This window comes from Microcebus murinus, chromosome 10 (genome assembly GCF_040939455.1).
Source record: "Microcebus murinus isolate Inina chromosome 10, M.murinus_Inina_mat1.0, whole genome shotgun sequence".
NCBI lineage: Eukaryota > Metazoa > Chordata > Mammalia > Primates > Cheirogaleidae > Microcebus > Microcebus murinus.
This window is the reverse complement of record NC_134113.1, coordinates 19,337,100-19,349,590: the sequence shown is the minus strand read 5'-3', so window position 1 is coordinate 19,349,590 and position 12,491 is coordinate 19,337,100. Positions and strand designations below refer to the sequence as shown.

The 12,491-nt window shown below is 45.0% G+C and overlaps 1 protein-coding gene across 2 annotated transcripts in view; it reads left to right on the top strand.

Moving 5' to 3' along the window:
- The window catches only part of DRAM1 (DNA damage regulated autophagy modulator 1), a 34,371-nt gene extending 27,965 nt beyond the window's left edge, over positions 1-6,406 (top strand). Inside the window, exons 6-8 of one of the 2 annotated variants that reach the window (XR_012921393.1) lie at positions 3,514-3,606; positions 4,165-4,372; positions 6,142-6,406. Coding sequence is in view for 1 of the 2 variants with exons in the window: in XM_020287895.2 (XP_020143484.2) it covers positions 3,514-3,606; positions 4,165-4,209 (138 nt within the window). In the remaining variant the exon portion in view is untranslated. Of the gene's footprint in view, positions 1-3,513; positions 3,607-4,164 lie in introns of both variants that reach the window. The other variant, XM_020287895.2, reaches the window with a different exon arrangement.
- The last annotated feature ends 6,085 nt before the right edge of the window (positions 6,407-12,491 follow it).

Sequence of the window (12,491 nt, the reverse complement as noted above, 5' to 3'; positions counted from 1 at the left end):
AGGCTGTTGTGAGACTCATCAAGGTGAAATGTCCAGTTAGAAACATGGGACTAGACCCCTGGTGGGATTGTGAGTTGCCAGAACATAGAGTAGAGTGACTGATAATTTCTAGACTACACAGCAGAACACATGGAACCGAATGTTTGGAATTGAGATCGACTCATGCAATTAGACACCTGCAGTGGTGGTTTATCTAGATGCCACATGGGAGAATTGACGCTGCCCCAGGAGAGAAGAGAGTTAGTGAGAGAACAGCAGGAGGTTTTTGTATCCTCCCGAGGGGCAGGCGAAGGAGAATTAAAGAGAAAGGACCAGAGAAGAAGCAGAACTGTGCTGTGTAGTCGACCTCATTGACCCTTCTGCTTGGAGACGGTAGAGGGAAGGGTGGCCGTGGGACAGAGGGACAGAGGGTCCCCAAGGAAGTTTATGGTTCAGAGGGGCAAGCAGCCAGTTGTCAACTGCTAAAGGTAATACTTTGAAGAATAAAAGAAATGAGGCCGGGCACGGTGGCTCACGCCTGTAATCCTAGCACTCTGGGAGGCCAAGGTGGTTGGATCGCTCAAGGTCAGGAGTTCGAAACCAGCCTGAACGAGACCCCGTCTCTACTAAAAATAGAAATAAATTAATTGCCTGTAGTCCCAGCTACTCGGGAGGCTGAGGCAGGAGGATCTCTCGAGCCCAGGAGTTTGAGGTTGCTGTGAGCTAGGCTGATGCCATGGCACTCACTCTAGCCTGGGCAACAAAGTGAGACTCTGTCTCAAAAAAAAATAAAATAAAAATAAAACAAAAGAAATGCTGAGCTGAAGTCCAAACAACATTTTGTGGAAGTACAGGAGCAACAGCAATGAACTCTATAATAACTATGGAGGGGGAGAAGATACTATCCCAGAGTCCAAGGAAAGGACATTTTTCTTTCCTTAGGGAAGGGAGCGGGTTAACTAACCGCGGCACATGTAGCTGAACAGTCTTTAGGAACGAATCCCTCAATCTCTCAATTTTGGCAATAAAGGAGCCACTCATGTTTTTCAAAACGCAGTTTAGTAAAATGTTGGGGTTACAAGCCAATTAATTGCAAGAGGTTAAAGGCATGGTGAGGGGGATGGTTCATCCATGCACCCAGCAACCACGTGTTTGTTGAGTCCCATTCTGGCCCGGACGTGAGAGGGCGAGGAGAGGCCCGGCGGTGGCCGGCGTGGGCTGGGGCAGAGGAAGGATCTGCCAGGACGCAGGACTCTGGCGCTGGGGAAGCCTCGCCCGGACGGCGGGGACGACACTGGTGAGGAAGGCAGGGATCCAGGCGGGACTTCGAAAAGTGCAAAGGGGGTTCAGGTCCCCTTTCGGTTGGGGGACCCGCTGCGAGACCTCACGGCCCGCTGGCCCGGGTGTGCTTCGCGCTCCAGCCACCGGAGGGCGCCCTTCCACCACAGATCAGCCGCCGGGACGGGCTCGTCAAAGCCCATCCCCAGGCGGTTCGAAATCCGTTATATTCCACCCTCTATCTTAAAAATGTGGAGAGTACTTGGTTTTTTATCCACTTTATAAATTACTGTGACGCTCTTGTATTGCCTTCTGTTCGAATATCAGCAGATGCAAAAAGAAAAAAAAATCAGAAAAATAAGCCCTTTACATCAGCTCAGTGAATAATCATTCAGGTCCCGCCCTGATCTTCTGCGCACGGACTCACTCGGTAGGGAGGCTGAGGGTTAGAATGTCATTGCCCCACTTCACACAGCAAGGAGACTAGAGCTTTGTCTGCGAACGCTTGTGGGGTGGAGGAGTCGAGACTGGTTCAGGGCACTTTCGTTAATACCATGCCAAAGAAATGCCCCCACCAGCAAATTCTGTCTCTGTTTCTAGAAGCCATCTTCATTGTTCAGGCGTGATATATTTGGGGCGGGTCTCCTGGTGCTGGCACCAACAGGAGGAGGCCCCTGTTGCCTACCCCCTCATGAAGGCTGGCCAGGGTCTCCCCAGGCTGGCCTAGGATGACAACAGTGGGTGCAGGACAACATCCCTGGGGCGGAAAGCAAAGGGCGATGTCCGTGAGCGTGTGACATGTCTCTATTAAAACTTTGTGGATTTCTCTGGAAGGCTTGTGTGAAAAAAAAAATAAAAATAAAAATAAAAAAAAAATAAAAAAAAAAACTTTGTGGATGAAAACACAATTAAAAAAAAAAAAAAACACAAGAACCGCTGTCACCCGAGAACTGACTTGGATTGCAGCACATTTGTTTACTCACTTTTTTGCAGCCTATAGCAGAGCAGAAAGTGAGGTAGGAAAAAGAAAATTAAGCCATTATTTGAAACCAGAGGAAGCAAACGGACAGTCCCCAGGCCTCAAATGGCATGTGAGCTAAGGCAGACGTGCATTTTTGACTTACACAGAGTTTAAAAATGTTTTTAAATTAGTTACTAGTATTAAAAATATCAGGAAACGACTCCCTATCTTCCCTTTCTTTTCACAATCAGTTTCATTTATTTTTATTAATTTTCTGGCCTCACTAGGCAACTGAGTTTGGAACCTCTGATTCAAGCCATTCTCCTTCTTGGCTTCCTCCGTTCTTCCATTCTTGCCCCCAGAAGATACACAGTTAACATGTGGGTGTCTTATTATGAGTGTTTACTTTGCAGATATATTTACCTTATAATGACCAGTAGAACTATTTTCTGAATTAACAATTTCTTTTCTTTTTTTTTTTTTTGAGACTGAGTCTCACTTTGTTGCCCAGGCTAGAGTGAGTGCCATGGCGTCAGCCTAGCTCACAGCAACCTCAAACTCCTGGGCTCAGGCAATCCTGCTGCCTCAGCCTCCAGAGTAGCTGGGACTACAGGCATGCACCACCATGCCCAGCTAATTTTTTCTCTATATATTAGTTGGCCAATTATTTTCTTTCTATTTATAGTAGAGACGGGGTCTCGCTCTTGCTCAGGCTGGTTTCAAACTCTTGACCTCGAGCAATCCGCCAGTCTCGGCCTCCCAGAGTGCTAGGATTACAGGCATGAGCCACCACGCCTGGCCTGAATTAACAATTTCTATAGAAACAGGGAAACACAAAACCTTGTGGGCCTAGCCAGCCAGTTTCATCTAGATGCACACACTTACTTTTTGGAATAGCTGCAGGAGCGCTAGTAAGCGTGTGCCCTTCATCTGTGGAACTCCCAGTGGAGGGGGAGACCAAGTCATGCTTTGTATGGAAAGTTCTTTCTTCCCCTGAGTCCATATGGCTTCCCAGTGCCGGCCATTCTGTAGTCCTTATTCTGCCCTTTGAAGTTCTGAAGAGGAAGTCTTAAAACCAGAGTGTGTGACAGTGTGAACGAACTTTTGGAATAATTGCTCTCATGTTCTCACCAGGCAGGTGCCCAGGCATTTATTTACATAGCGTTGCTTGCTGTATTTCCCCAATGTTCTGATTTATGCTCACTGGACAGCTTTTTCCTCTACTGTAACCTTCTTATTGTTATTTCAGTATGCATACTAAAGTCATAAAATTGTTTCTTTTTCGTTGCTATTAGGATTATGTATATCATGTAGTGAGTGCAATCTGTGAATGGACAGTGGCCTTTGGTTTTATTTTCTACTTCCTAACATTCATCCACGATTTCCAGGTAGGTATTTATCAGTTGAAGTGTTATACATTAGGATTAGTAAACATTCATAGGAAATTTCTTGCATTTTATTTTATTTTACCTTTGGAGGAAGGATCTCAGTATGTTGCCCAGGTTGGTCTCGAACTCCTAGGTTCAAGTGATCCTCCTGCCTCAGCCTCCCAAGTAGCTAGTATTATAGGTTCATGCTACTGTGCCCAATTACATTTTTAGAAAGAGCACTTGCTTTCTTTTTACTCTTGATGTGTTTGGAAAAACTATGCAAGTATTGTGCAATTTAATTTATTAGCTTATTCCCAAAGGGAAGCATCTTTAAGAGCTCTCCCAACCAATGACATTTTCATGATCCTCTGACATTTGATGTTCATAGTCATGTGTCCTGGTTGTTTTGTTTTTGAGGAAGTCTCATTTAGTAATTCCAAATAATAGAAAATATTTCTTTTTAAAAACAAACCATAGTGAAGTCATCTCTTAGGTGGCATAAAGCTGTTGGAAATGTCATTAATATTGGAATTGTTTAACTTTTACATGTTTTTCTTTTCATTTTTTAAAAAATAGGGTGTCACTCTAAAGATATCCACAGAAATCAATGGTGACATTTGAAGAAAGAAGAATTCTATCTCACTCAGTGAATGTCGCAGACAATTTCTAGAATTGGTCCAGAGGACAGGCAGGGTTTTGATGCTGCCCTGATTAGAGTGTATCTGCGGCACATCCAGGACTTGAATTTCATTAAGAATTCCCCATAGTTGTACTATTTTCAAAGGTATGTTTTCCTAGAGAGAATGTAGAGCACTTATGACATTGTAGCGATGTTTTCATAATTTTCTAAGTAGACACTTTTTTATATTAACAAATTTATATCTAGAAAAGATAAGGTGTTACAGAAAACGGAGAGCTCTTATTTTTGTCCAGATTCTGTTGTTGCTTTTTCTTTGTGTGTGAGTGATTTATGGAAATACACTAAAGGAGGGCTTTAAATTTAGTACATTTGTTACAAAGTAAAATCAGGGGATATTCACTTTTTAATTTCTTTTTTTAGAGAATGAACTGTATCATTTTTTTTTATCATGAGAGCATTTATAAAATTGAATTTATAATGATCATATACCCAAATCACAAAGATTTAGTTAATAAATTAACACTAAGAGACTCTGATTTTGTGGCTGAACTAAGCAAAATGGTTCTATTGAGAGGTCTTTCTACAACGATGCACAGTAACTCCAAGTGACTAGGGGAGACGATGGTTTTGAAATCCTGCCTCCTCGTTTCTCCCTGTTCACAGGGTGCAGCTTTTACCCTTGCTGCTATACTTGATCTTAGCCGAAAGGCCGAGAAACAATCTCCTTGCTGCTAACTGGCAGTCCATAGTGGGTGTGATTCCAGGTGGGGTGGATTCAGCAAAGCAGATGAGAAATTCCAAAACCGTCCTTTATTGTCACTGGCATAACTTGATGTATAGTCTGACTTGGAAGCTGAAACTCACATGTCAAATTCATTTTTTGCCAGTAAACATACAAAGAGGACAGAGGCCTAAGAGTGAGATAAGGATCAAGGAGAGAAGGGGGTGGCCCAAGTTTCTGGGTGCTGTTCAATGCCTGTGGATGAAAGTTTACAACACTGCAGGACATTTGTAGGCCCTTTCGTTAAGCAGGACCTACAGACTCCACCTTTTCACCCAAGTAATGAAAGACAAATGAAAAGCAAATCATTGCAGAGGAAGAAGTAGCCCTTGCAATGTTAAGTTGATGGGAAGGAACTCTCTTTCAAAGACCCCAGGGCGTAAACCCATGTCTGGCCAAGTGGGACCAGGTGTCAAGGGCACATGCCAAGGGCAGAACCTTCCAGAGCCTTGGAGGGCACAGGGATGTGGGGAGTCCGTGGCAGCTCCTCATTAACTGTTTGATGGGTGGGCACAGGGGTGAGGTTCAGCAGCAGTTAGCCACCCCTGCAATGAAAGGCTGTGTCTCTCCTGTGTGTTTAGCGGTGGAAAGCTGCTAACCATTTCTGGGTTCGCTGTACCTTGTCACGATGCTGTGAACCCCCATTGCACCACTGGAACTGAAAGACAGTGACCAAAGTTATGGCAAGCATCATTATTCTGAGGAGGAGGAGGAACGCCACATATTAATACCTTTTCCATGGAACCTACGGTAGAGTGAATCCATGGTGTGTCTCGCTTGGAACAGACTTTTGTTGTCAGCACTTCTCACGATGCATTATCATTCTTCATTTCCAACTTGCCTCTGCACAATTAGATTGAGGGTTCCTTGAAGGCAGAGTATGTGCCTTAATCTTTATCTTTGTGACTCCAGCATTTCACATGGTGCCTCCTGGTACACTGTAGGTGCTCAATAAATACTCATTGAATGCATGCATGAATGAATGAATGAACAAGTGAAGGAATGACTAGGAGGTTTGTAGTGCTGCATAATGGGATTTACTCTGGTTTACTAGTTAGTTTAATGATAAACAAATAGTCTGTATCACCTAGTAATGTTGACTGTTTTGCTTTGTGTACTGTGAACATTTCAGTTGTTTGGGCTTCACCATTCTCTGACAACTCTCTTCATCCTGGACAGTTACTACAGAAATTGTTATGTGGTCTAGACCAAATGATACGCCTGTCTTGGCGAACTGAGAAGGCCAAAAATCCCTCCAGACAATGACATTCTGCTGATTCCATGCAACCTCTAAAGCTGGTCTTACCCGTATTTTGGTATTATTTCTAATTTCCATGAACTCGCATTTCCTTGGACCTCGTGACTGAAAGAGTAAAATAAAAAGAAATATTTCTTTATTTTGGTAATTTGTGTTTTTGTTAAATTATAACATGTCGCCTGGGTACTACTATGAAGTGTGCTTATCTGGGAGATGATTTCAGATCCATCTGGACTTCATAAAGTTATGGTTTAAAACTTACATTTTCTTAATTTGTGTAGCCTTTCATGTGGGCACAATTGGTTTATCTTAGTAGAGGTTCTCAAACATTAGCCCCAGAAGTTTGTATCAGTCAAGACTCTTAGAGTTGAAGGCATAAGAAATCCAATAAGAAGGAAAAAAGGGAATCTATATTTTATTGTCTCAAGTACCTGAGAAGTCCAAGGGTGGGGCTGGCTTTAGGAATGGCTGGATCCAAAAGTGCCACCAGGATTCCCTCTCCTCTTTCCTCCTCTCAGCTCTGCTTTCCTCTCTGCTGGCCTCATTCTCAGGCAGGCTTTCCCCTGGTGGAAGTGAGAGGGCCTCTGGAACCTCCCAGTCCTATAACCCCTGCAGCGGAAAGAGAGGACCCCCCCCCCCATAGTTACAACAACAAGCCTGAGAACTGAAACACATTGTCTCTGATTGGCTAGCTTGGGTCACATGCCCATTGGGAAGAGTGAAGTGATGCTCGGATTGGTCAGACCTGAATCACCTGTCGACCCCTGGGGCAAAGAGGGGTCAATACCACCCAAACTGCTGGGGCTGATGGTGGGTGAAAGTTGTTTCTCAGAAGAAAGGGGATAGGAAATGGACCTTGAACAGACCCAAAAGCAGCAGATTTTGCTGTGGAATTAAAATCCCCCCCTCCAACCAAAGCCGACCTCACTTGTCTCAGAGTAAACCAAAGTATACTTGCTAACAACGTTTTTAGATTAAAAAAAAAAAGGTAAATGTAACCCATTAACATAGTACAAAGACCTTCTGTTAACTTCAAGTTATGTTTATATTTTTTCAGGGTTCTTGTGCTCTTATTTAGCCCCTGTGAGGTTGGTCACGTGGTTCATTATCACATTTTTCAGATAAGAAAACAACGCAAGAGACATTGGGCGACCTGCAAGCACTTCTGCAGCCCTGATGGCAACAGATTCCAGTCTGGAACTCTGTTTTCCTGATTCCTAATCAAGTGGGCCCTTTTTTATTTTCTTTTTTTAAACACGAACACAGAGAATTCCACAGAAATTGCATTTTATAAACCAAATTAAGTACATCCGTGTTGTGCTGTGTTTGGGTTTCCTAACATCCCTTACATGTGGCATTGTCCCATGTTCCCGTTTTTTTTGCTCAGTTGGAGACATGCTGGTCTGGTGTTTGGGCCTGGAATGAGGAAAGGAGAGTGGGAGGAAGATAAGTGGTATCCCATTCTCCCCCACCGCCTGATTCTGGCAGGCCTGGAAGCCCGCCGTCTCCCCACACACATACTCTTGGTCTGGCTCTGAATGCCCCGCATTCTCCAGTCCAGAATGTCATGCATCTGCGTCGTGTCTGTTGCACAAGAGAGCAACCACAGCCTCAAGCCCTGGAGGGGAAGCTTCTGACTCTCCTTTGTCACTTCCAGCAGATCCATCTTCCAAAAGGAAGGGCAGCAGGGCCCCAGACCCCTACTGGGTGGCAGCAACCTCCAAAGTCAGTGCTTGGAAAATGCTGAAGGAGACACCAACCATCTGCTTGGTGGGTTCAGTCAAGGTGCCATGGGGTGCCTGAAAGGCCTGTGGTTTAGGCAGCCTCTCAGCAACCAGCACTGCTCCGTGCCTTCCTGTCCCCAAAGCCAGAAGTAGAACTGGCTTCTCAGTGACATGAGTCGATGGGGTCCCTCTTTAACGTCAGTAAACTTGAGTTGGGATTTCTGATGCTTATACCTGCAAGAGTCCTGACTGATTATGAAGACTCCAGAGTTCTCCCAATATGAAAATACAGTAAACCACTGTCACCTGGAGTCACCATGCAGGGTAGAAAGATCATTTTTTGATAAATAGGATTCAGCCGTCCCCACTCACAGCTCTTATTCTCTGAGCCATTTGTTCTTATTAAAAAAAAAAAAGTTGAATGAGTAATATATTCATGATTCAAAACTCAAAACAATGTGAAAATTATACTATCAAAGGCCTTTACCCACATTTACTCAATTCACCCCTTCCTCACAGATATCCACTTTTTATCAGATTTTTCTGAAAAGACAAACAAAACCAAATATCTTCACATGCTTTTCTTTTAATTTTTACCCTAAATGCAGCATACTGTGCAAACCGTTTTGAGCCTTCCATTTTTGACTTAGCAGTGTTATCTTGGAAATGTTTCCTTTATCAACACACAGAAATCTTCCTCATTTGGGTTGTTTTGTTTTATACCCGGAACAGTATTCCATTATATAGGTGTGCCATCATTTATTTAACAAGTCCACTATTTGATGAGCAATTGTGTGGTTTCAAAACTTTTGCAGCTCCAAGTAAATCCATCATTTCACACATGTGCAAGGAAATCTGCAGGAGAAATTCCAATGAGTAGGATGCTGGGAACTGCGTCTGTAATTTGACAAATATTGTCATCTTGCCTTTAGAACCTTTTCCTTGAATATTTTTGTTGGAAATCTTCCCAATTACACACACGTCCTTCTAAACCGAGGATGCTGAACATAAGCTCACCTTTTCTGGTGACTCAGTCGTCACAGAGCATCTATGACTGTCGATGAGGCACAGATGTGGGCTCTGCTGCAGATGGTTTGGGACAGAGGCCTGCTGACTTGGTCGCCGGCCTCCTGCAAACACTCTCCGTCTTTGTTCCCTCTTTTTTTTTTTTTTTTTTTTTGAGACAGAATCTCTCTTTGTTGCCCAGGCTAGAGTGAGTGCCGTGGCGTCAGCCTAGCTCACAGCAACCTCAAACTCCTGGGCTCAAGCGATCCTCCTGCCTCAGCCTCCTGAGTAGCTGGGACTACAGGCATGCGCCACCATGCCCGGCTCATTTTTTCTATATATATTAGTTGGCCAATTAATTTCTTTCTATTTATAGTAGAGACGGGGTCTCGCTCTTGCTCAGGCTGGTTTCGAACCCCTGACCTTGAGCAATCTGCCCGCATTGACCTCCCAGAGTGCTAGGATTACAGGCGTGAGCCACCGCGCCCCGCCTGTTCCTTCTTTTATTTAAACACCTACTGCAGGGAGGGCAAGGCTGTGTGCTTCTCTTTCTGCAGGCAACAGAACTCTACTGTCTTCTGGCTCATCCCCTCTGACTTTACTCTCTTCTTCTGCATGGTCAAGAGTGTCTCCAGCTCACTTCGGCTTGTCATTGTGATCTTGCACTTTTGTCACCGCCTCTTCCATTTTCTCCCCCGCCATCCCTTTTTGGTGTCCCTCTGAAGTCCTGTTACTTCTCTTGCACTTTTTTTTATTTTTTGAGAGGATCATGCTTTTACAGACATCAACCATCAACTGACTACAATATTCCCCTTCCTCCTTCTGGCAAACTGACCCATGACAGAAGGGGTTATCCACAGACCTCTTGACGCTGCTGGCCTTGTGACTTGGTGGTCAGTGCAGAATGACCCATGAGTTGGGGACTCCAGCAATGCAGGGGCCAGAGAGAGAGAGAGAGAGAAGCTCCAGCTTTGAGAAACTAACAAATTGACTTAGAAATAATCCATCAGCTTTCATTTTGCTTACATGTGCCTTTTATGTCATTTGGAAAAAGAAAATCTTATTTGGAATCACCTATGGGGAGGTATCATAATTTTTTTATTACAAGGTATTTAGGGACTTTTGCATAAAAACTAAGGATATTTCTTTACCTGCTTTCATTATCACTCAGGTTCCTTTTCTTTTTTCTTTTTTTAGTTCTTTGTCACTATAATCACTCAGGTTCTGTTAACGTTGATGGAGCATTTACCATGTTGCAGATATTGTGAGAAGGGGATTTCCTCGTAGTTAGCCCCATGTTGCTCGTGAGGAAATTAAAGTGCAGTGAGGTTGTCACCAGGTACCAAGTGGTGGGCCTAGGACTGATCCCAGGGCTGTGACTCCTACAGTCAGCCTCTTCCCTGCTGACAACATGATTATCAACCATTATCCTGTGAGTACGAATCAGTTTGTTAGATTTTTATAGTATAAGGTCCTGGAGAATGAAACTGCTAAATTGGCAAGTTCAGAAAAATGGGTGAAATGTCTAGGTTTCTGCCTCACAAGGGCAGATTCTGGCTGATGTCTGAGCATCTAAGATTGAGGGGGAGCAGGTGACAGGAGGCAGGAACCAGGAGTAGAAACAGTGACGAGAGAGGGCTTGTGTGATACACCCGATGGTTGGTGGAGTTGGAGATTAGTTCTCCCGCGCCCATCACCACCCCGAGGAGGAGCATTGACGTGGCCTCCGTTCCACCGGGCAGTGAGGCTGGGGGTGAGGGCCTTCGCGTGATTAGGGCTCTGGTGGCTGCGAGGTGTGGCTTCTTAGGATTCTCCACTCCTAGTATCCTCTGCCTCTGGGTGGTGCAGCGATATGCACTAGGGCTGTGCTCTGTTTGGGAAGAAGCATCTCTCTGGACTTCCCAAGGGGAAAGTCATAGTGGGTGGCATGTCATAGCTTCCCAGTGGCGTCACCATAGCTCACTGCAACCGCCAGCTCCTGGGCTCAAACGATCCTCCTGCCTCAGCCTCCTGGGTAGCTGGGACTACAGGGGCTGGCCACAGTGCCTCGCTGTTTTTGGTTTTTTCCTTTTTGGTAGACATGGGGTCTCACTCTTGCTCAGGCTGGTCTTGAACTCCTGACCCCAAGTGATCCTCCTTCCTCGGCCTCCCAGAGTGCTAGGATAACAGGCGTGTCCAGCCTTATTCCCCCCGCCCCCCCCCCTTTTTTTTTGAGACAGAGTCTCACTTTGTTGCCCAGGCTAGAATGAGTACCGTGGCGTCAGCCTAGCTCACAGCAACCTCAAACTCCTGGGCTCAAGCAATCCTCATGCCTCAGCCTCCTGAGTAGCTGGGACTATAGGCATAAGCCACCAAGCCTGGCTAATTTTTCTTTTATATATATTAGTTGGCCAATTAATTTCTTTCTATTTATAGTAGAGACGGGGGTCTTGCTCTTGCTCAGGCTGGTCTCGAACTCCTGACCTCGAGCAATCCACCCGCCTCGGCCTCCCAGAGTGCTAGGATTACAGGCGTGAGCCACCGCGCCCTGCCATCATAGTGGTTTTGATGTGCATTTCTGTAATGATTAATGATGTCGAGCATCTTTTCATGTGCTCGTTAGCCATTTGTGCATCTTCTTTGGAGAAATGTCTATTCAGATCCTTTGCCCATTTTTAAATCGGTCACCCCCCCCTCCCCCCGCCCCCAAGCCCCTAGCACTTAGTCTTGTCACAGACAAGAGTTTGATCACCAGCACACAATACAGTCTTTTCTGGGCCCAAAGTGGCAGCAAGAAGTAATAAAAGACCCAGGGTCTTGGGCTCCAGCTCTCTCACTCTCCTTTGCACATCAGGCCAATATGAGCATGAGGGACAGGAAAGCCTGGAAGACAAACTTCACCTTCTTTACCAATCATTTTGCTCAGGGTCAGCCCAAAGAGTAGCAGGTTCCAAGCGCCACCCATGACATCTGATTTAAGGCGAAGAGTGATGTGTTCAGAGTTGGCCAGGGCTTTGACAGCCGCTAACGTAACCTTTAACACGTGTATTAAAATGAATGCTGAGCTTAGTTCGGTCTTTCATTTCCTCTTAATACTTGAAAAGCTACAGTTTTGTTTTAAAGTTCCTCAAAAGGCTCTAGTGGGTAAATTTATTCTTCCGCTTGACTGCGTTTTGGAACCCTTAAGTAAGAGCCACCTTGAAATAGAAACGGGGAAAATCCCGGGTCTCTGGCCAGGAGAAGAAGCGAAGGTATGTTCTGAGGCTTATTAAATAATTACCTAGTTGTTGACATGTTGGGGGGCAGGGGGGAAAGCCGAGGTGCTGGCAGGCATGAATAGGGATTAGTAACTAGGATCTTGGGTGAAGAGGCTTATACATGAGGCAGAGCATTGTGGAGTTCCCTGATCTTTGACTCAAGACAGTCAAACCAAGGCATGTGGTCTTTGGGCTCAACCTGGCCTTGGCATGGTAAGTCATTATATTGACCGTCTCATGGGTCATGGTCAACTGTGAT